The 20,441-nt window shown below is 36.4% G+C and overlaps 1 protein-coding gene across 3 annotated transcripts in view; it reads left to right on the top strand.

Annotated features, from left to right (window-relative positions):
* Positions 1-20,045, top strand: part of FASTKD1 (FAST kinase domains 1) — a 47,299-nt gene extending 27,254 nt beyond the window's left edge. For all 3 annotated transcript variants that reach the window (XM_047722085.1, XM_047722086.1, XM_047722087.1), the window contains 8 exons: positions 5,846-6,332; positions 8,032-8,146; positions 10,461-10,589; positions 11,578-11,709; positions 12,065-12,178; positions 17,463-17,601; positions 18,405-18,519; positions 19,699-20,045. In XM_047722085.1, coding sequence (XP_047578041.1) covers positions 5,846-6,332; positions 8,032-8,146; positions 10,461-10,589; positions 11,578-11,709; positions 12,065-12,178; positions 17,463-17,601; positions 18,405-18,519; positions 19,699-19,794 — 1,327 coding nt within the window. In that variant the 3' untranslated portion in view covers positions 19,795-20,045. The remainder of the gene's footprint in view (positions 1-5,845; positions 6,333-8,031; positions 8,147-10,460; positions 10,590-11,577; positions 11,710-12,064; positions 12,179-17,462; positions 17,602-18,404; positions 18,520-19,698) is intronic.
* Positions 20,046-20,441: the final 396 nt, after the last annotated feature.

The raw sequence follows: 20,441 nt of genomic DNA, 5'->3' as shown, positions 1-20,441 counted from the left end.
GTAGAAACAAGGACTTCACAGGCAACATGATGTCAATAAAAAGTTATCTTTCAATAATCACATGTGAATGGCATAAATGCTCCCATAAAATGGTACAGGGTTGCAGACTGGATAAAACAACAGGACCCGTCCATATGCTGTCTACAAGAGATACACTTTGGACCTAAAGATATTGAAAGTGAAAGGATGGAGAGCCATCTTTCATGCCAACAGGCCTCAAAAGAAAGCTGGGGTAGTGATTCTCATATCAGGTAAATTATATTTTAAGCTAAAGACTGTAGTCAGAGATACAGAAGAAAACTGTATCATTCTTAAAGGGTCTCTCCACCAAGAAGATCTAACAATTGTAAATATTTATGTCCCCGACATGGGAGCAGCCAACTACCTAAGCCAACTGTTAACCAAAATAAAGAGTCATATTGATATGAAAACATTAATTATAGGGGATCATAACACACCACTCTCAGCAATAGACAGATCATCTAAGCAGAAAATCAACAAGAAACAAGAGCTTTGAATGACACATTTGACCAGATGGGTCATAGATATAAATAGAACATTCACCTTAAAACAATACTCATTCTTCTTCAGTACACATGGAACTTTCTCCAAAATAGACCACATACTCGGTCACGAATCAGGGCTCAACCAATACCAAAAGATTTAGGTTATTCTCTGCATATTCTCAGACCACAATGCTTTAAAACTGGAACTCAACCACAAGGAAAAGTTTGGAAGGAATTCAAACACTTGGAAGCTAAAGACCATCCTGCTTAAATATGTTTGGATCAACCAGGAAATCAAAGAACTTAAACAATTCATGGAAACCAATGAGAATGAAGGCACATCAGTCCAAAACCTATGGGTTACTGCAAAGACGGTCCTAAGAGGGAAATACATAGCCATCCAAGCTTCACTCAAAAAAATTGAAAAACCCCAAATACACCAGCTCTCTTTACACCTTACAGAATTAGAAAATCAATAATAAATTTAAGGCAACCCCATGCACAAGAAGGAGAAATTATTAAGATTAGAGCAGAGATCAGTGAGTTAGAAACTATAGATATGGTAGAACACATCAATGAAACTAGAAGCTGTTTCTTTGAAAGAATTAAGAAGATCGATAAACCACTGGCCAAACTAATCCAAAAGGAAAGAGCAAGGATCCAAATTAATAAAATTATGAACGAGAGGGGAGAGATCACGACTAACTCAAAAGAAATAGAAACTATCATCAGAAATTATTATCAGCAGTTATATGCCAATAAGTTAAGCAACCTAGAAGATGTGGATGCATTCCTGGAAACCTATAAACTTCCAAGACTGAAACAGGAAGAAATAGACAATCTGAATAGACCAATATCTAGTAACAAGGTTGAAGCAGTGATCAAAGAACTCTGAAAAAACAGGAGTTCAGAACCTGACAGATTCCCTGAGGAATTCTACCAAACATTCAAAGAAGAAATACCTATTCTCCTGAAGCTGTTTCAAAAAATAGAAACATAAGGAAAACTTCCAGACTCTTCCTATGAAGCCAGCATTACCCTGATTCCCAAACCAGGCAAAGATCCCATCAAAAAGGAGAATTTCAGACCAATATCCCTGATGAATATGGATGCCTAGATTCTCAACAAGATCCTAGCTAATGGAATCCAACAGTACATTAAAAAGATTATCCATTATGACCAGGTGGGATTTATCCTTGGGATTCAAGGGTGGTTTAACATTTGCCAATCAATCAATGTGATAGAACAAATCAATAATAGAAGAGACAAGAACCATATGGTCCTCTCAATTGATGCAGAAAAAGCATTTGACAAAATACAGCATCCATTCCTGATTAAAGCTCTTCAAAGTATAGGAATAGAGAGAACGTTTCTCAACTTCATAAAATCTATCTATGAAAAACCCACAGCGAATATCATTCTCAATGGGGAAAAACTGACAGCCTTCCCATTGAGATCAGGAACACCACAAGGATGCCCGCTCTTGCCACTGTTGTTCAACATAGTACTAAAAGTCCTAGTAACAGCAATCAGACAACAAAAAGAAATAAAAGGTATTCAAATTGGCAAAGAAGAAGTCAAACTCTCTCTCTCTTCGCAGATAACATGATACTTTATATGGAAAGTCCAAAACACTCCACCCCCAAACTACTAGAACTCATACAGCAATTCAGTAATGTGGCAGGATACAAAATCAATGGGCAGAAATCAATTGCTTGCTTATACACTAACAATGAAAATATAGAAAGGGAAATTAGAGAATCGATTTCATTTATCATAACACCAAGAACCATAAGATACCTGGGAATAAACCTAACCAAAAAGGTAAAAGATCTGTACTCAAGGAACTACAGAACACTCATGAAAGAAATTGAAGAAGACACAAAAGCATGGAAGAGCATTCCATGCTCATGAACTGGAAGAATAAACATTGTTAAAATGTCTATACTGCTCAGAGCAATCTATACTTTCAATGCCGTCCCGATCAAAATTCCACTGGCATTTTTCAGAGTGCTGGAACAAACAATCCTAAAATTTCTATGGAACCAGAAAATACCCTGAATCGCTAAGGAAATGTTGAAGAAGAAAAACAAAGCTGGGGGCATCACATCGGCTGATTTCAAGTTTTACTACAAAGGCTGTGATGACCAAGACAGCATGGTATTGACACAGAAGTAGACACACAGACCAATGGAACAGAGTAGAGAGTCCAAGATATGGGCCCTCAACTCTCTGGTCAAATAATCTTCAATAAAGCAGGAAAAAAATATACAGTGGAAAAAGGATGGTCTCTTCAAAAAATGGTGCTGGGGAAATTGGACAGCTGTGTATAGAAGAATGAAACTCAACCATTCTTTTTACACCATACACAAAGATAAACTTGAAATGGATAAAAGACCTCAACGTGAGGCAGGAATCTATCAAAATCCTAGAGGAGAAGATAGGCAGTAACTTCTTCAACATTAGCCACAGTAACTTTTTTCAAGACATGTCTCCAAAGGCAAAGGAAACAAAAGCAAAAATGAACTTTTAAGACTCCCTCAAGATAAAAAGCTTCTGCATGGCAGAGGGAACAGTCAACAGAACAAAGAGGCAACCCAGGGAATGGGAGAAGATATTCGCAAATGACACTACAGACAAAGGGCTGATATCCAAGATCTATAAAGAACTCCTCAAACTCAACACTCAAAAAACAGATAATCACGTCAAAAAATGGGCAGAAGACATGAACAGACAATTCTCCAAAGAAGACATAAAAATAGCTAATAGACACATGAAGAAATGTTCATCATCATTAGCCATCAAGGAAATTCAAATCAAAACCACATTGAGGGCGCCTGGGTGGCTCAGTGGGTTAAGCCGCTGCCTTCGGCTCAGGTCATGATCTCAGGGTCCTGGGATCGAGGCCCGCATCGGGCTCTCTGCTCAGCGGGGAGCCTGCTTCCCTCTCTCTCTCTCTCTCTCTCTGCCTGCCTCTCTGTCTACTTGTGATCTCTCTCTCTCTGTCAAATAAATAAATAAATTAAATCTTTAAAAAAAAAAAACCACATTGAGATACCACCTTACACCAGTTACAATGGCCAAAATTAACAGGACAGGAAACAACAAGTGTTGGAGAGGATGTGGAGAAAGGGGAACACTCTTAAATTGTTGGTGGGAATGCAAGTTGGTGCAGCCACTTTGGAAAACAGTGTGAAGATTACTCAAAAAATTAAAAATAGAGCTACCCTATGATTCTGCAATTGCACTACTGGGTATTTACCCCAAAGATACAGATATAGTGAAAAGAAGGGCCACCTGTACCCCAATGTTCATAGCAGTAGTGGCCACAATCGCCAAACTGTGGAAAGAGCCAAGATGCCCTTCAACAGACAAATGGATAAAGAAGATATGGTGTGTACACACACACACACACACACACACACACACACACAGGAATATTACGCAGCCATCAGAAAGGATGAATCCCCAACTTTTGTATCAACTTGGATCGGACTGGAAGAGATTATGCTGAGTGAAATAAGTCAAGCAGAGAAAGTTCATTATCATATAGTTTCACTTATAGAGCATAGGGAATAATATGGAGGACATTAAGAGGAGGAAAGGAAAAGTGAGTTGGGGTAAATCAGAGGGGGAGACAAAGCATGAGAGACTGTGGACTCTGAGAAACAAACAGGGTTGTGGAGGGTGGGGGCGGGTGGAAAGAGTGAGCCTGGTGGTGGGCCTTAAGTAGGACACGTATCTCATGGAGCACTGGATGTGGTGCATAAACAATGAATCTAGGAACACTGAAAAAATAAAATTAAATTTCAAAAAATCATTTTGAAAATTTTGGGAAATAGAAAAAAGTATAAAAAGGAAAACAAAGATCATTCCTAAACTCATTCATCCACTGACAACAATTTGGTTTATTTACTTGTGATACGTACTTAAGATGTGTGTAAAATTTTTTTCCCTCCTAGTTGAGAATACAGTTTTGTACTTTTTTCCCCCCACTTAGCCTTACCCACTTAGCATTTTCTCACATCATTTAGAACTATTTGTGTATCTTTTTAATGACTGGAAATTACCCATCATATGACTGTACCATAATTTATTTAAGTGTTCTCTCATTGAACATTTAATTTTCAAATTTTAGCCATGTAAAAATATGATACGTAACACAAACCTTTGCTAGCATTTTATCTATTTGTAATCCTGTGTATTTAAAAAATTTTTTAATTGAAGTATAGTTGCCATTTGCTCATATTTTAGATTCTTTTCTCTTTTTAGGAAAAGATTTTACTTATTTATTCATGAGAGAGAATGGCAAAGGCAGACAGAGCAGGGAACCTGATGTGGGACTCTGTCCCAGGACCCTGGGATCATGACAAAGGCAGGCGCTTAACCAACTGAGCCACCCAGGCACCCTTTAGATTACTTTCTTAGGCTAGTTTCCTAAACAGGGATTGACCATGTCAAATAATGTAATTACTTTTTAAGTTTAGTAAGTAAAGGAAAATGCCTGTGCCGATGGACCCTTGCTAGCATTGCTACTGTGATTATTTTAATATGCTAATTTAATATTTTAAAAAGTAACTCAACAACTTTAATTTACATGATTTTTTCTTCTAGTACTTCTAAGTCAAAAGAGTCTTTTTTTTTTTTTAAGATTTTATTTATTTATTTGACAGACAGAGATCACAAGTTGGCAGAGAGGCAGGCAGAGAGAGAGAGAGAGGAGGAAGCTGGCTCGCCACTGAGCAGAGAGCCCAATGCGGGGCTCGATCCCAGGACCCCGAGATCACGACCTGAGCCAAAGTCAGAGACTTTAACCCACTGAGCCACCCAGGCGCCCCCCAAAAGAGTCTTTAAAAACTCCCAGTTTTAAATTTGTAATTTAACAACTGCTGCCCTGGTGGCTGCTTTGGGGGTGGGACTGTTACCATGGGAATTTGGGAAAAGAGGCGTGAGAAGGGAATCAGTGTTAACTGAGTGATCAGTGTATGGCAAGTCATACCAGCTCCTAACAGGTCATACCAAACATTTAGCCCCAAATCTGTCTCTAGCAACAGCACTAGAAACATTGTTTTGACCCTGATCTTCGGTATGCTGGGGACTGTGGTTTCATTTTTGCGTAAAAGATTTGAGGTGTGCCTTAGAAAATCTTAAGACTTTTCGTGGTAGTCCTTTGTGGACCTGTCATTACATTTATCTAACCCTTCTTAAATTAACTTGTATTTTAAACCTATCACACCTGTTAATAATAATAATAATGTACTCAGACTTTAAATATTTTTCATTTTTTGTTGCCAATTTATTAATTTTGTTCTTTTCATTTTCTTCTCCTTCCTTTATAGTTATTTGAAAATTAGTTTTATACCTAGTGAGATTTCCATCCTGGTCTATACTCTTTCCATTCTTCCATCTCCTCACCTAGATGAAGTGGGAATGTCTCGAATTGAAGCTGTTTTACCGCATTGTGACCTCAATGACCTGAATGGTTTAGCTACATCTGTTTTAAGATGGATTCATTATGATCACAAATATCTGGATAATACCACTGGGAAACAACTGAAACTGCTTCAAAAACTAGATCACTATGGTCTTCAGAGATTACGAAAATGCAACAATTTGAATCTATTATGGGAAGAACTTAAATCTTTAAAAGGAGACTGGTTTGCCGAGTCACTTCTTGAAGAAACAGTTGCTACTTTACAGCGTTTGATGGATGAAATTAATTACAAAAATGTTGCAGAGATTGCAACTTTTATTTCTAGAACTAACTACCTTAGTACTTTGCTACTTGATAGGATAGCCTCAGTGGTCATTCAGCAGATTGAAAAGGTGATAATGAGTTTTAAATAGTTATCAACTTCTAAAAGCATAAATGTTTATCATAAGTACTTTGAGAACTTAATTGGAATTGGAATTTTATTAGCTTTTTTTTTTTTTTTTTAAAGATCTTGTTTATTTGAGAGAGAGAGCACATGCGAACTGGAGCAGTGGTGGGTGGGGTAAGGGCAGAGGGAGAGGGACCAGAAGACTCCCTGCTGAGCAGGGAGCCCAACACTGGGCTGGATCCCAGGACTCTGAGATTATGCATGGCCTGAGCTGAGGGCAGAAACTTAATTGACTGAGCTACCCAGGCACCCCTGGAATTTGAATTTTAAAAGTTCAGTTCTAGCATCTGGTTCAGCAGTTTGTTTCTCCTCTAAAGTTTTTTCCTCCAGCAGTGTAGATCTGGGGAGTATAGCAGTCATCTTTTGGTTCACTACAATATTTTTAAGACTGTAGTCAAAACTCATTGTCTAGAAAAAAATGCTTAAAACAATACTAATTGTTTTAAGAAAATGAAGTATGAATTTTGTTTTCTTTTTTCTTATTTTCTATAATCCTGTGATATTACTTTTACTATTTAAGAATGACTACATTCAAAAGTGTGAGATAACTGTAAAGAATGACAGAAGGGGCACCTGGGTGGCTCAGTGGGTTAAAGCCTCTGCCTTCAGCTCAGGTCATGATCCCAGGATCCTGGGATGGAGTCCTGCATCAGGCTCTCTGCCCAGCAGGGAGCCTGTTTCCCCCCTCTCTGCCTGCCTCTCTGCCTACTTGTGATTTCTGTCTGTCAAATAAATAAATAAAATCTTTAAAAAAAGAATGAGGGAAATGTAGGGTGTGCACTGACTTCCGTATTCTTAAATTGTCAGTGTGTCTTCTTGCAAATTTATTTCTGGAACTTACTTGTAAAATGTTGCCTTTTGGATTATGTGAGAAGCAGCTCACTTAAAAAGTCTATATTAGGATAAGGCTTTTACTTAGGAGACAGTATTTCTCCCAAAGTAAAATAAAAATCTGTCTTCTTTGTTTAGCATAGTACCTGGCAGTCAATAAGTTTTAGTTGAATGAATGAATAATGATATTTTTTGAATGAATGAATGAAAGAAAAATTATAAACTAACTTTCTTAATTACATTATATAATGAGTCTATAAAATGGACTGATAACCATAGAAATTAGTGATACTATTTCCTGTTCATTTTTTTATTAAATATTTTTTTAAAGATTTTTTATTTATTTATTTGACAGAGAAAGATCACAAGTAGACAGAGAGGCAGGCAGAGAGAGAGAGAGAGAGGGAAGCAGGCTCCCCGCTGAGCAGAGAGCCCGACTCGGGACTCGATCCCAGGACCCTGAGATCATGACCTGAGCCGAAGGCAGCGGCTTAACCCACTGAGCCACCCAGGTGCCCCTATTTCCTGTTCATTTTAATGTCTAATGAATTCTGCAACAGGATTTTACACCTAACAAAATTAATTTGCAGATTATCTGATTAATTTTTTCTGCACTGATACTTAGAGGTACTAGAAACTACTGGTGATACTAAGTAGATTATAACAATTGGAAAAACTAGTAAGTAGTGATGCATTTATCATTTTACTCTAGGCAAGTTAGAAAAAGATTTCTACCCAGAATGGTAATTAGGTTAAATTTTTGTTTCATTTTACTGAAGTTTAAACTATAACTTTTTGTTGTGTTTATACAGATCCACCCTTTTGTGATCCTTGGTATTATTCTTCCATTTAGCATCATGAACTATGATCCACCTCAAAATGATGAATTTTTCAGGATTTGCATTCAATACCTGAATTCTTACTTAAGTAGGTATATTGTTTGGTAATATATTGAGTAAGTATGTTGGAGGATACCATTGCCACTGGGATCATGACCCGAACCGAAGGCAGCAGCTTAACTGACTGAGCCACTCAGGCGTCCCAATTTATCCATTTTTATTATGAAAAATATCAAGCTTAAAGGAGAAATGGAAAAAATCAAAGAGTGCCTATCTTCTCACTGGGCAGACTTAGTAATTGTTAACATTTTATCATTATTTGCTTTACTGTTTGTTTCTCTTGCTCTCTTATTTTTTTGGAACCATTTCACAGTAAGTTGTAGGCATCATGACCTTTCACCCCTAATTGCTTAAGCAGACACCTCCTAAGAATCATGACCTCTTCTATCACCACAACACTACTATGACACCTGAGAAAATTATTAGTCCCTAATATCTAATATATAGTCCATGTTTAAATCTCCCTTATTAGTCTCAAAAATATCTCTTAGGGTGGTTATTTTGGACCCAACATCCACTCATTGCATTAGGTTGATACCTCTTTAGTCTCTTATAGTCTAGATATTGTTTTTTTATTCCTTTCCCCTGCCATTGACTGGCACTGTGATATGATAGCCATGTCTGATACTACTTTGTGAATAGACAAGTAAAATGGGTTGCTGTGATATGTTTATATTTAGTCATGAATGGGCGTATGCCTGTTTGGCATTCATATATACCTTTTTTTTTTTTTTAAGATTTTTATTTATTTGACAGAGATCACAAATAGGCAGAGAGAGAGGAGGAAGCAGGCTTCCCACTGAGCAGAGAGCCTGATGTGGGGCTCGATCCCAGGATCCTGGGATCATGACCCGAGCTGAAGGCAGAGGCCTTAACCCATTGAGCCACCTGGGCGCCCCCATATATATACCTCTTTTTAAGTGACACAATTATGTAGAAAGAGCAGACTTTAAACTGAGACTTAATGTGCTTTCCTGGTTGTTCAGTCTTGTGCCAATAGCCGGAAGGAAGTGAAAGCACATCCTTTTAAAAAAATAAATAGTTTAAGAAAGTTTGAGAAATACAGCTTTGATTTATTATTTTTTTTAAGACTTACTAAGAGAGGGGCACCTGGGTGGCTCAGTGGGTTAAGCCTCTGCCTTCGGCTCAGGTCATGGTCCCAGAGTCCTGGGATCGAGCCCCACATCGGGCTCTCTGCTCCATGGGGAGCCTGCTTCCCCCTCTCTCTCTGACTGCCTCTCTGCCTCCTTGTGATCTCTGTCTGTCAAATAAATAAAATCTTAAAAAAAAAAAAAAGACTTACTAAGAGAATGGAAAATGCTTGGAGACCTTTATAACTAAAATTTTAAATAATGGCATAATATTTTTATTTTGAATAATTATTAGATTTGACAGGTCACTATTAACCTCATTTGTGATTTGATCTTGATTTATGAAATAAACTCAGCAAAAATCTGAAAGCAAAGATGTAACGTCTTTTGTGTTCTTTCTAAGAATATTGCTGCCAGTAGGGACCCTTTCCTTCTCATCAGAAATGTCTCTTGGGCGAGGAAAATCCACTAAATAACCTCAATGTGCCTTTGCGGTTGAGTGACAGATAAGGGAGGAGGTGCTCTTAGAAACCTGAGCTTCGTATGCGTCTACACTCAGCCTGCATATTTGAGATCCCTAACAGCAACACAGAATAGTAGTCCAGGCTCCGGAGCTGGGCTCTCAGGGTTAAACCTCACTGTCCACTTGCTAACCGTGTGACTGTAGGCAAGTCATTTAACTTCTCTGTGCCTCTGTGCATATATTTACAAAGGGGAGATAATAATTGTTTCTACTGTATATTGAAGTGAGATTTCAATGTGTTAATATATGTAAAGTGCTTAGAATGATACCTAACACATTCTGAGCACCTGTGATATTGTTATCATCAATACATAGAGACTTGGACCACTTAACCACATACACTACTGACTTTTTTGTTTTGAATTCTTTCTCTTTACAAAGCAATTTTTAAAACTTTTTATGGAAGTCAAATAATAGTATAGGAATATTTACATATCCTTAGCACATAGTATGAATTTACAGAAATTGAATCACCCAAGGAATTACTACCCAGGTGAAGAAACAGAGTATTACCACAGTGTCTTCTCTCCTGTCCCCCTTTCCTACTCTGCTCCCCTGCAAAGGTAAACACTTCACCACTATCCTAACTGGTAACAGTATAGATTAACTTTGTCAAGGCTGTGTTTGTATCAATTTTTTAAAACCTGGGTTGACCTGAATAAAGTGTGTGCTTATGTATATGTGAGGTGGTTGTACATTATAATTTTTTTATCTTCATTTTGTTTCAGATGGGTTGAATCCTCTCATGTTAGTGTTTCTTGGTTATTCTTTGGCCATTCTTGGGTATTTTCCAGAAGATCTGCTGAAGGCAATTTTTAACATCAAATTCCTAGCCAGAATGGATTCTCAACTTGAATGTGTGTATCTGCATTTTTTTATTTTTATTTTTTTATAAGGATTTTATTTATTCATCTGAGAGAGAGAGAGAAAGCACAAGCAGAGGGAGGGGCAGAGGGAGAAGGAGAAGGCTCCCCGCTGAGCAGGGAGCCCGATGTGGGGCTCCATCCTAGGACCCTGGGTTCGTGACCTGAGCTGAAGGCAGTATCTACAATTTATTAAACTATTACCTATACTTTATATCCAAGTTTCATCTCTACCTACACTAAAGCATTTAAATGTAAATATGTATTTTTTAATGAAAGTATTTCCTACTTTCTGGAGAAAATTTGGAAAACAGAAAAGTATAAAATAGGAAATAAAAGCTAACTCATAATTTTACTACCAAGTGAAACTACCACTTTTAATAATATTTTAGAGTATATCTTTCTTTCTGTCTCCCTCCTATTCTTATGTATGTTTATATATCTATATGTATTTTAAAACAGAGTTTGGATTATTAGTATATTCATTTTTCTATGTTGCCTCTTGTCATTGAACTATATTTTGAACAATTTTGCATGCCATTAAATATTTTCTGATGTCATGATTGTTTTAGTGTCTGTATAATCTGCTATGGTAGGTATGTAATAACATTTATTATCATGTAGGTCGTTTCCAATTCTTCATTATAAATAATGATTATTATACATAAATCATTGACCTCATCTTTGTTTCTTTAGGATAGACACCTAAATGTGGAATTTTAGGTCAATGAAAATTCTTTGGTAGTGTTTTTAAAAATGTAGTTGTCATATTCATGATTAGTGAAAACGACGTAGGAGTTGGTCCTAATCATGCCACTGAATAATTTAAAAAATATAAAGCATGTATGTACAAATGAAATGATTTTATAATATGAGGAAAAAAATAATAACAAATAATGGGGATAAATGAATGTGAAAAAATGGATTGCCTTTGTTAGGTCCCACCTGTCAAAATCCATTAATATTTTGTTTTTGATTTCAGTTTTATGTTCATCTCTAAATAGGAGGGTCCAGTTTCGTCTTATGGAATTAAATAGAGCAGTCTGCTTGGAGTGCCCTGAGTATCAGATTCCATGGTTTCATGACCGCTTCTGTCAACAGCAGTATAATAAAGGTTTGAGTTGTATTTGGGTCAAACAGCAAATTTTAATTCCAAGGTGAATTAATAAGTAGCAGCACCTTGTTAAGCCCAACCATGACACCAGAGTTAACGAGAGTGCCATGACCTGTTTGATAGAACCATTTTATAGGTGAGATAAGACTTTCTTAATATTTAGGACACTAAACCTCTCTGGTAGAGAGCACAGAAATTGTATCGTTCTGAATTTAATGTCATTGCATGTAGTATTATATCTAAACTCTTGTTGAAAATATTAATCTTGATTTTTTGGTTAGTACAATTGGGTTGGTTTTCATGTGAAACTGATTAACTTATTTTAAGTGCACTAATTATTTTTATTTTCATAAAGATATTGGCAGCTTGAGTGGAGCACAGCAGCAGATTTATAAAATGTTAGCAGAGGTGCTGGGAGGAACCAATTGTGTAAAAGCCTCAGTTCTTACGCCTTATTACCACAGAATAGGTGAGTGTGTGGTAGGTTATCAGGTACTCTCAGAAGACTAAACTAATTAAAGTAGAATCACCTCATCAAATGGAAATCTCCAAACAGACCAAAATAGAAAAAAGAGTACAATGATTCCTCAAATTCCCATGGGCTAGCTTTAATAACCATCAGCATTTTGTTTAAAAAAAAAAAATTTTTTTTTAAACCAGTCTTTTACCAATTCTAAATAAAACCCAGATTCAGATTCACTGAACATTTCTAGATCTTCAGGTTGTATTATCTACCTGGATGAAGATTTCTGCAGATTTGTGCCCAACTCTAAACTCGTTAACTTTCTCAGTTATCTAGTTGTAGAGGGCATTTTGATTTGTCATGGAGGACATAAAGTTAGTAGGCTAGCTGATAAATTGGATGGCAACATAAGATTTTTTAAAAAAATAGCTAAATTCAAGTGGTGGACTTAAAGATGAAATTTTAAGAGAATTAACATACACTTTGTAAATTTAGATTTAGAAAACATCTTGCATACATACAGGTTGTTATATAGAATTATAAGCCTGATTGGGGCGCCTGGGTGGCTCAGTGGGTAAAGCCTCTGCCTTTGGCTCAGGTCATGATCCCAGGGTTCTGGGATCGAGCCCCATGTCGGGTTCTCTGCTCAGCGGGGAGCCTGCTTCCCCCTCTCTCTCTGCCTGCCTCTCTGCCTCCTTGTGATCTCTGTCTGTCAAATGTCAAATAAATAAGTAAAATTAAAAAAAAAAGAATTATAAGCCTGATATTAACTAATATTTTAAATGATTGTCAAAAATCAAATACTATTTTAAACTATGTTATTAATAATAAGAAGAAAGTTGGCAGTACCAGGGTATTCTGTCCTTCAGACATGTCTTAGTATTGTATTCTTTTTTGAGTGTTGCATTTTGTGAGAGACAGTGACAAATGGGACCTGGAAAGAGTCTAGAAATCCTGTCTTAGAAGTAGAGAGGACGGGGACTGCACAGATTTCAATCCCTTAACAAGTTCCTCAACCTTGGAACCTTATTAGTTTCTTCATCTGTAAATGGGGATAATAATGCCCTCTTAACAGGGTTAACTGATTTATTGTATGAAAAACATTTAGCACTGCCCTTGGAACATAGTGAGGGCTCAGTAAGTTTTACTAAAAAACTACAAATGTTTAATCTGAAAGCAGGAAAAATTGTGGTGAGCATAATTTAATAATGTTTGAAGAATTGTTATGTGAAAGAAGAAATAGATATCTATTTCAAGGATAAAAATACTTTAAAAATATTTTATATATTATTATATTTTAAATATAAATACTTTTAAAAATATTTTAAGTCAATAAAAGAATTTTATGAAAGTTTTGCAAAAATCTGAAATAATGGGGTGCCTTGTGAAGAAGAAATGTTTGGGCAGAAGCTGATGATCAGACTGAGTGTTCAGAAGACTGAACCAAATTCATCATCAGTACTCTCATCTTGCACTACAAAACACATTTTCTCAGTTGTTTGGTTTTACGTTAGGGTTACATTTGCCTGTGAGTGACAAAAATCCACAAGTAACAGGAACTTAACCCAGTTTATTTCCTTCTTCCATGTGCATAGGGTATCCAGGGCTGGGATGCCAGCTCCACAAATCTTAAAGATCAAGATCCTTCTATTTTATTTTATTTTTAAAAGATTTTATTTATTTATTTGTCAGAGAGAGAGAGAGTACAAGAATGCACACAAGCCCAGGGAGGGGCAGGCAGAGGGAGACGGAGAAGCAGGCTCCCCACTGAGAAGGGAGCCTGATGTGAGGCTGGATCCCAGGACTGTGGGATCATGACCTGAGCCAAAGGCAGACACTTAACTGACTGAGCCACCCAGGTGTTCCAAGATCCATCTATTTTATTCTGAACTACAACCTCAACATGTAGCTTCCATTTTATGGTCCAAAATGGCTCCTTCTGCTTTAGCCAACGTATCAACAATGTAAGCAGAAGGTGGAGGGAGGGAAGGAAAAGGAAGGGTGTGCCTCTGAGCTCAGTTCCTTGAAGTTGCACATACCATTTTTAAATTATACCCTGTGGCCACACTTGGCTTATGAGTGAGTTTAGGAAATGTTTTCATTCTGGGTGGCCATGTACCCAGCTAAGAATAAGGAATTCTATTATTATAATGAAGGGAAGCATTAGGTATTGGGGGAAAACTTGCACTCTCTGCGGGAGGCTTGTTTTAAAAGACTGATAGAGATCTTCCTTGACTTATCATGGGGTTGTATCTCAATAAACCCATTGTAAGTTGAAAATATTTTAAGTCAAAATGCCGTTAGGGGCACCTGGGTGATTCAGTCAGTTAAGTGTCCGACGCTTGATTTTGTCTCAGGTCGTGTTCTCAGTGTTGTGAGATCGAGCCCCTTCTGGGGCTCTGTGCTGAGTGTGGAGTCTGCTTGAGATCCTTACTTACCCCTTCTCTCCGCCCTCCTCCATCCCCTACTTGCACTGGCTCTTGCACACACAACTTCTCTAAAAAAAGGAAAAAGAAAAAAAATGCCTTTAATGCACCTAACATGCTGAACTTCATAGCTTAGCCTAGCCTACCTTAAATGTGCCCAGAACACTCACATTAGCCTATAGTTGGGCAAAATCATCTACCACAAAGCTTGTTTTACAATAAGGTGTTGAATATCTCATGTAATTTATCAAAAACTGTACTGAAAATGAAAAACAAAATCATTCTGTTTCTCCTCACTATTGCTGCCCAGCACCAAAAGAGATCCAAATTCAAAATCTGAAGTATGGTTTCTATATTGAATGCATATAACTTTTTTACCATTGTAAAGTTGAAAAATCATAGGTTAGGGACCATCTGTGTACTGTTAATCTGTACTACTTAAACTATATCTGTATTTTAAAATATACTCCTGTAAAAATAATACTCACAGAAGGAAATGCACTAAAATATGAATGTGAAAATGGTCTGTAATTCCATCTTGTAATTTAAAATTATTGAGCATCAACTTTGTGACAGGCACTGTAGCAGCTCTTTATTTCTGTTATTTCATTTTATTCTTTTTGTTTTGCTTTTGTTAATGTTTCTTTCAAACTATAAATAGTAATATCTATATAAGACATTTGGAAAATACAGAAAAGAAAAAAATCATGCATAACAAGTCATGCATAACATAATTAGTAGTGAAACTAGGATTATTCTATCCCAAGACCATTGTATTTCCAATTCATATTTGTACCTCCTGTTGTCAAGAGGCTTATTTTAATGTGAAATGTATATAAATCATTAAAAGAAGATTTAATTGGTAATATTTGTGTATAAGGATATAGCATAATTAAGACAATGTAATAGTATGATTAATAACTATGGATTAGAAGCAGTGCTTAAGGTTTAAAAAAACAACACTCGCTTAAAAAAAAAAAAAATCACAGGATACCTACTTACAGAAAAACCAGAAAGCACAGATAACAAAAAAAGAGAAATTACCATGATACAACCATTGTTTACTTTTGCTCTCTTTTTTTGTAACTGACTTCTTTTAAACCAAAATGGCTTATTCTATAATGTTTGTAGCTATGTTTATATATTGCAAATATTTTTCTGTGCCCAAATATATACATTATTTTTAGTGACTGCATACATATTTAGTTGAATTGAGTAAGTCATGGTTTATTTAATCCTTAGGGCTTTTTGTTGGGACACGCATCTGTCAAACAGTGCTGCAATTTCATATAATAACAGCAATAGCAAATGATATATCTACCTATTTTTATTATGTTTAAAGTGTTTTATATATAATAAACTTATTATGTCCCTACCAGGTACATAAATTATTCTATTTCATAGAGAAGGAAATTGAGGCTGAGACATTATTGTTTGCCCAAGGTTATATTTGGCAAATGGCAGAGCCAGTATTTGACCTAGGCATTCTAGCTCCAGAATTCATTCTCTCAGTGAGAGAACTGTATTTCTTGTTTGATAGTTAGCTTGAAGCTGCTTCAGTGCCCTAGTTTCCCTTATGTATAAAAAGCAGATAATTAAACCTACTCTTTTCTTTTCATCTCTTGTTTCTTTTTCCATTTGTCCTTTCTTTTTCTCTAGGTTTAAATACTTTTACAATTGTTTTTATTACAGAAAATCTCAAACATATACAGAAAATAGAACAGTATGATGAACCCCCATTCAGCACTCACTCACCACAGTCCCACCTGATCCTTTTCAAGCAAATCACACATATCATCTTAAAATGTTTATCTGAAAAGATAAATAACTACAGTACCATCATTGTCACCCCTACCACCATTCATAATAAGTTCTTAATGTCACATAGCTTATCAGTGTTCGAATGTCTCAGTTGTCTTGTATATGTTTTATTTTACTGTTTATTTGTTAAAATTGGGATCCAGACATTACATTTGGTTGATAGGCCTTTTTAACTTCTCCCTTTCTCTTTTCCCCTATTTATTTATTGAAAAAAATTTTTTTTCACATTCTAGACTTTTCAGTTATACCTCTGTTGTATCTCTTAACCTGCTCCTGCATCTCTTATTTTCCTGTAAGTCACTTCCTAGATCTAGTGCCTTGAATAGATTCAGGTTAAATTCAGGTTGGGATTTTTTGTCTGTTTGTTTTGCCCAGATGATTTCATAGGTGGTATGTACTTCTTATTGCATCATATCAGAAGACACATCGTGTTGGTTGTCTTTTGTTCTATTAAAAATTCATCATCTCATCCATTAGAAAGTTCTATGAGTTTTTCATGTACAGATTTTATCAGTCTAATTATTGTCTAAATTGATTACTCATTAGGGGTGGTAAAGTAGTGATATTCAAAAGCTACCATTTCTTCTGGATTAGCTGGAATTTGTCTAAAGAGACCTTTTTCCCATATCAGCTATTTAGTTAGTCTTATGTATAGTTCAGACAGGAATCTTTGTTTGAATCTTTGCCTTTATTAGTTTTCAGATGACTAGGTTTAGCTTCCTCCAAATGCTACCAAGAGATTTAAGAGGATTAAAATAAAACTCTTAATGTGACTTGGCCTATACCAGCACTAAATATAACTCCATGCTAAATATAGTTTAGTAATACTTGCTGGTTGATTTTTATTGATTGATTTTCAAAGAGAGGTGCCATTGGACTACATCTTATAAAACAAGTTGAATAATTAGGGAGGTGTACATCATATTTCCATATGTGTGTGTATATACATGTATAGTGCTATATGTACACAAATTTAAAATGTATCTTAAACTTTTACCTGTAAGAATTTACTTAATTCATACTGTTGATTCCTGTACTTACAGATTTTGAGTGTATCTTGGATAAAAGAAAAAAAGCTCTTCCATATGGAAGCCACAGTATAACTTTGGGGAGTCTGCCAGAAACGCACTGGGAATCAAATACCCAAATAACTGGATCAAGATTGCCACCAGGAGCTGAAAGGTAACTTACTTCTTAGTTTCAGATTTTGTTAGTTAAACGTTAAGTTTGGCATAATTTAATGAACTCGGTTATCAAGGATCGATTGTAGGAGAATCTGCTCCTCATTTATCTCCTGCATTCTGCCTCTGTGCCTTTGCTTTTCTTTGCCTTCGCCCTTTATGTTTGTCCTTTGCTCTCCAGTGCCTGGCTGTGTCTCTAAAGTGCTGAGCTTCTCGTTGTCCTCACTGGAAGCAAATAGTATCTTCTTTGGAGCTCTGCTACCTCTCCACTTACCCAGTAGCACTTAATCTCTTCCTACACTGTATTGCAGTGACTTAAGATGTATCACATGTTGTTAGACTGTCAGCTGTCTCTTTAGGTTTGGATCCTCACTGTGCCTTCTGGATGGTAGTTGCATAATAAATATTCCCTTGGACAAGGGAACGAATGAAAACATGGAGATTTTTACTGTAATTTGGTGTAAATTCTAATAAATAAGCTTACTTTTCATCAGTTACTAATTTATTTTTTTAAAGATTTTATTTATTCATTTGACAGACAGAGATCACAAGTAGGCAGAGAGAGAGGAAGGGAAGCAGGCTCCTGACCCTGAGATCATGACCTGAGCTGAAGGCAGAGGTTTTAACCCACTGAGCCACCCAGGCGCCCCCATCAATGACTGATTTAAGTAGAAAAATAGCATATTCATTTGTATTCATTTGGCTTTTGTTAATTTGTAAAGATGCAACTTTGTTCCTTGAAAGGCTTGTAATTATTGTTTCTCATTTTGATTTCAGAAGTAAATTTTTTTTTATCTTCTGTAGGATTGCTCTGGAATTTTTGGATTCAAGAGCTTTTTGTAGAAACATCCCTCACTTAAAAGGAAAATCCTCTATGCAGAAACGACAGTTGGAAATTTTGGGCTATCGTGTAATTCAGGTATGAAATACTCATGTAATTCAGTCTCTAAAAAGCCCAGAAAACTGGCTGTACATGTGTTTCCTTTTTTAAAAATTGGAGTATAAATTAATATACAGTGTTATATGCATTTCAGCTATACAGTATAATGGTTCAACAGTATACTCTACATTACTCAGTGTTCGCCACGATTAAATGTAGTGATCATCTCTCACCAAACATTTTTTCAGTCTTATGGACTATATTCCCTGTGCTCTATTTTCATCTCTGTGATTTATTATTTAGCAAGTGGAACTTTGTACCTTTTTTTTTTTTTTAAACTTTGTACCTCTTAATCCCCTTATCTATTTCCCCCCTCCCACCCCTGCTGGACGGCCATGGTCTGTTCTCTGTATTAAGAGTCTGTTTTTTGGTCTCTCTTTTTCTTTGTTCATTTGTTTTGTTTCTTAACCACATATGAGTGAAATCATATGGTATTTGTGTTTCTCTGTCTGACTTATTTAACTTAGCATTATACTGTCTAGGTCCATCCAGTATATGTTCCCTTTTAACGTGAAGTTCTAGAATTACCTTTTTTTTTTTTTTTTTAAGATTTTATTTATTTATTTGACAGAGAGAGGTCACAAGTAGGCAGAGAGGCGGACAGAGAGAGAGGAGGAAGCAGGCTCCCTGCCAAGCAGAGAGCCCGATGTGGGACTCGATCCCAGGACCCTGAGATCATGACCTGAGCTGAAGGAAGAGGCTTACCCCACTGAGCCACCCAGGCGCCCTCAAATTACCTTTTTTAAATATTAAAAAAATGTTATATTAAAATGTCTCTGAAACAGAACATCCTCCATTTTTTCTTGAATGGTAAATAAAAATCATTTTATTGTCTTTGGAAGATCTATTGTTTTTTTTTTTTATCTTACGAGAGAGGCACGATTCAGATGGGTAGGGATACAAGAGAAAAAGGCTGGTTTGTGTATGTTGGAAAGCTACATAGGAAAAATGGTCTGCTGTTGGTTTTGTAGGAATAGGAGGATAAAAGCTGGGAGGAAAAGTAGGTGTCTGGGCTTTATCAGGAAGAAGGATCAACTCGGCTTCTAAAAATGGCTTATGCTTATGTAAACTAATTTTGCAGGTTCCTACAGCTCAGCTTAGTGGTGCTTACAAGACTTTCCTGATGTCTCTTTGTTGTTGCTTTGGCATATTTTACAGATCCCGCACTTTGAATGGAACTCTATGGCACTGTCAACAAAGGAAGCTCGGATGGACTACCTGAGAAAATGTATATTTGGGGAAGGCAAATCATGACTGTGGTTTTTATTTAAAATTAGTGATGATGGTGTGCCCCAGCTGAACTTATTTTTAATTATGTTTCCTGACTCAATGAAAAACTAATAGTTCAGAGTTGATGGATTTCAAGGTCAGCTGAATACCTATTAAAATAAACAAACAGGGGCATATGGGTGGCTCAGCTGGTTAAGCAGCTGCCTTCAGCTCGGGTCATGATCCTGGAGCCTCAGGATCGAGTCCCGCATCAGGCTCCCTGCTCAGCAGGGAGTCTGCTTCTCTGACTTCACCCCCTCATGTTCTGTCTCTCTCATTCTCTCTTTCAAATAAATAAATAATATCTTTTAAAAAACTTAAAAATAAAATTAACATTTTACTTTTTCCAATACTTCTTTACTGTCTGGTTGGGAAATGGTATAAAAATTCTTAATATAAGGAACTTATAGCTTTTAAGAAACTTAGTTTACAATTCGTTCTTTGAGTGCCTAAGTGCCAGGAAGTGTTTTAGATGCTGGGGATTCAGCAGTGAATGTAGCATATCTGCTGTGGGTAGAGTCAAGCAAAAGGAATAAAATATACTGTGCCATAGATGATATTAGGTGATATGGAGAAAAATTGGGAGGGCAGGGGATAGGAATATTTTAGGTAGGTATGATTTTATATGGGGT

This window comes from Lutra lutra, chromosome 3, assembly GCF_902655055.1.
Source record: "Lutra lutra chromosome 3, mLutLut1.2, whole genome shotgun sequence".
Taxonomy (NCBI): Eukaryota; Metazoa; Chordata; class Mammalia; order Carnivora; family Mustelidae; genus Lutra; species Lutra lutra.
This window is presented reverse-complemented; position numbering and strand designations above follow the sequence as displayed.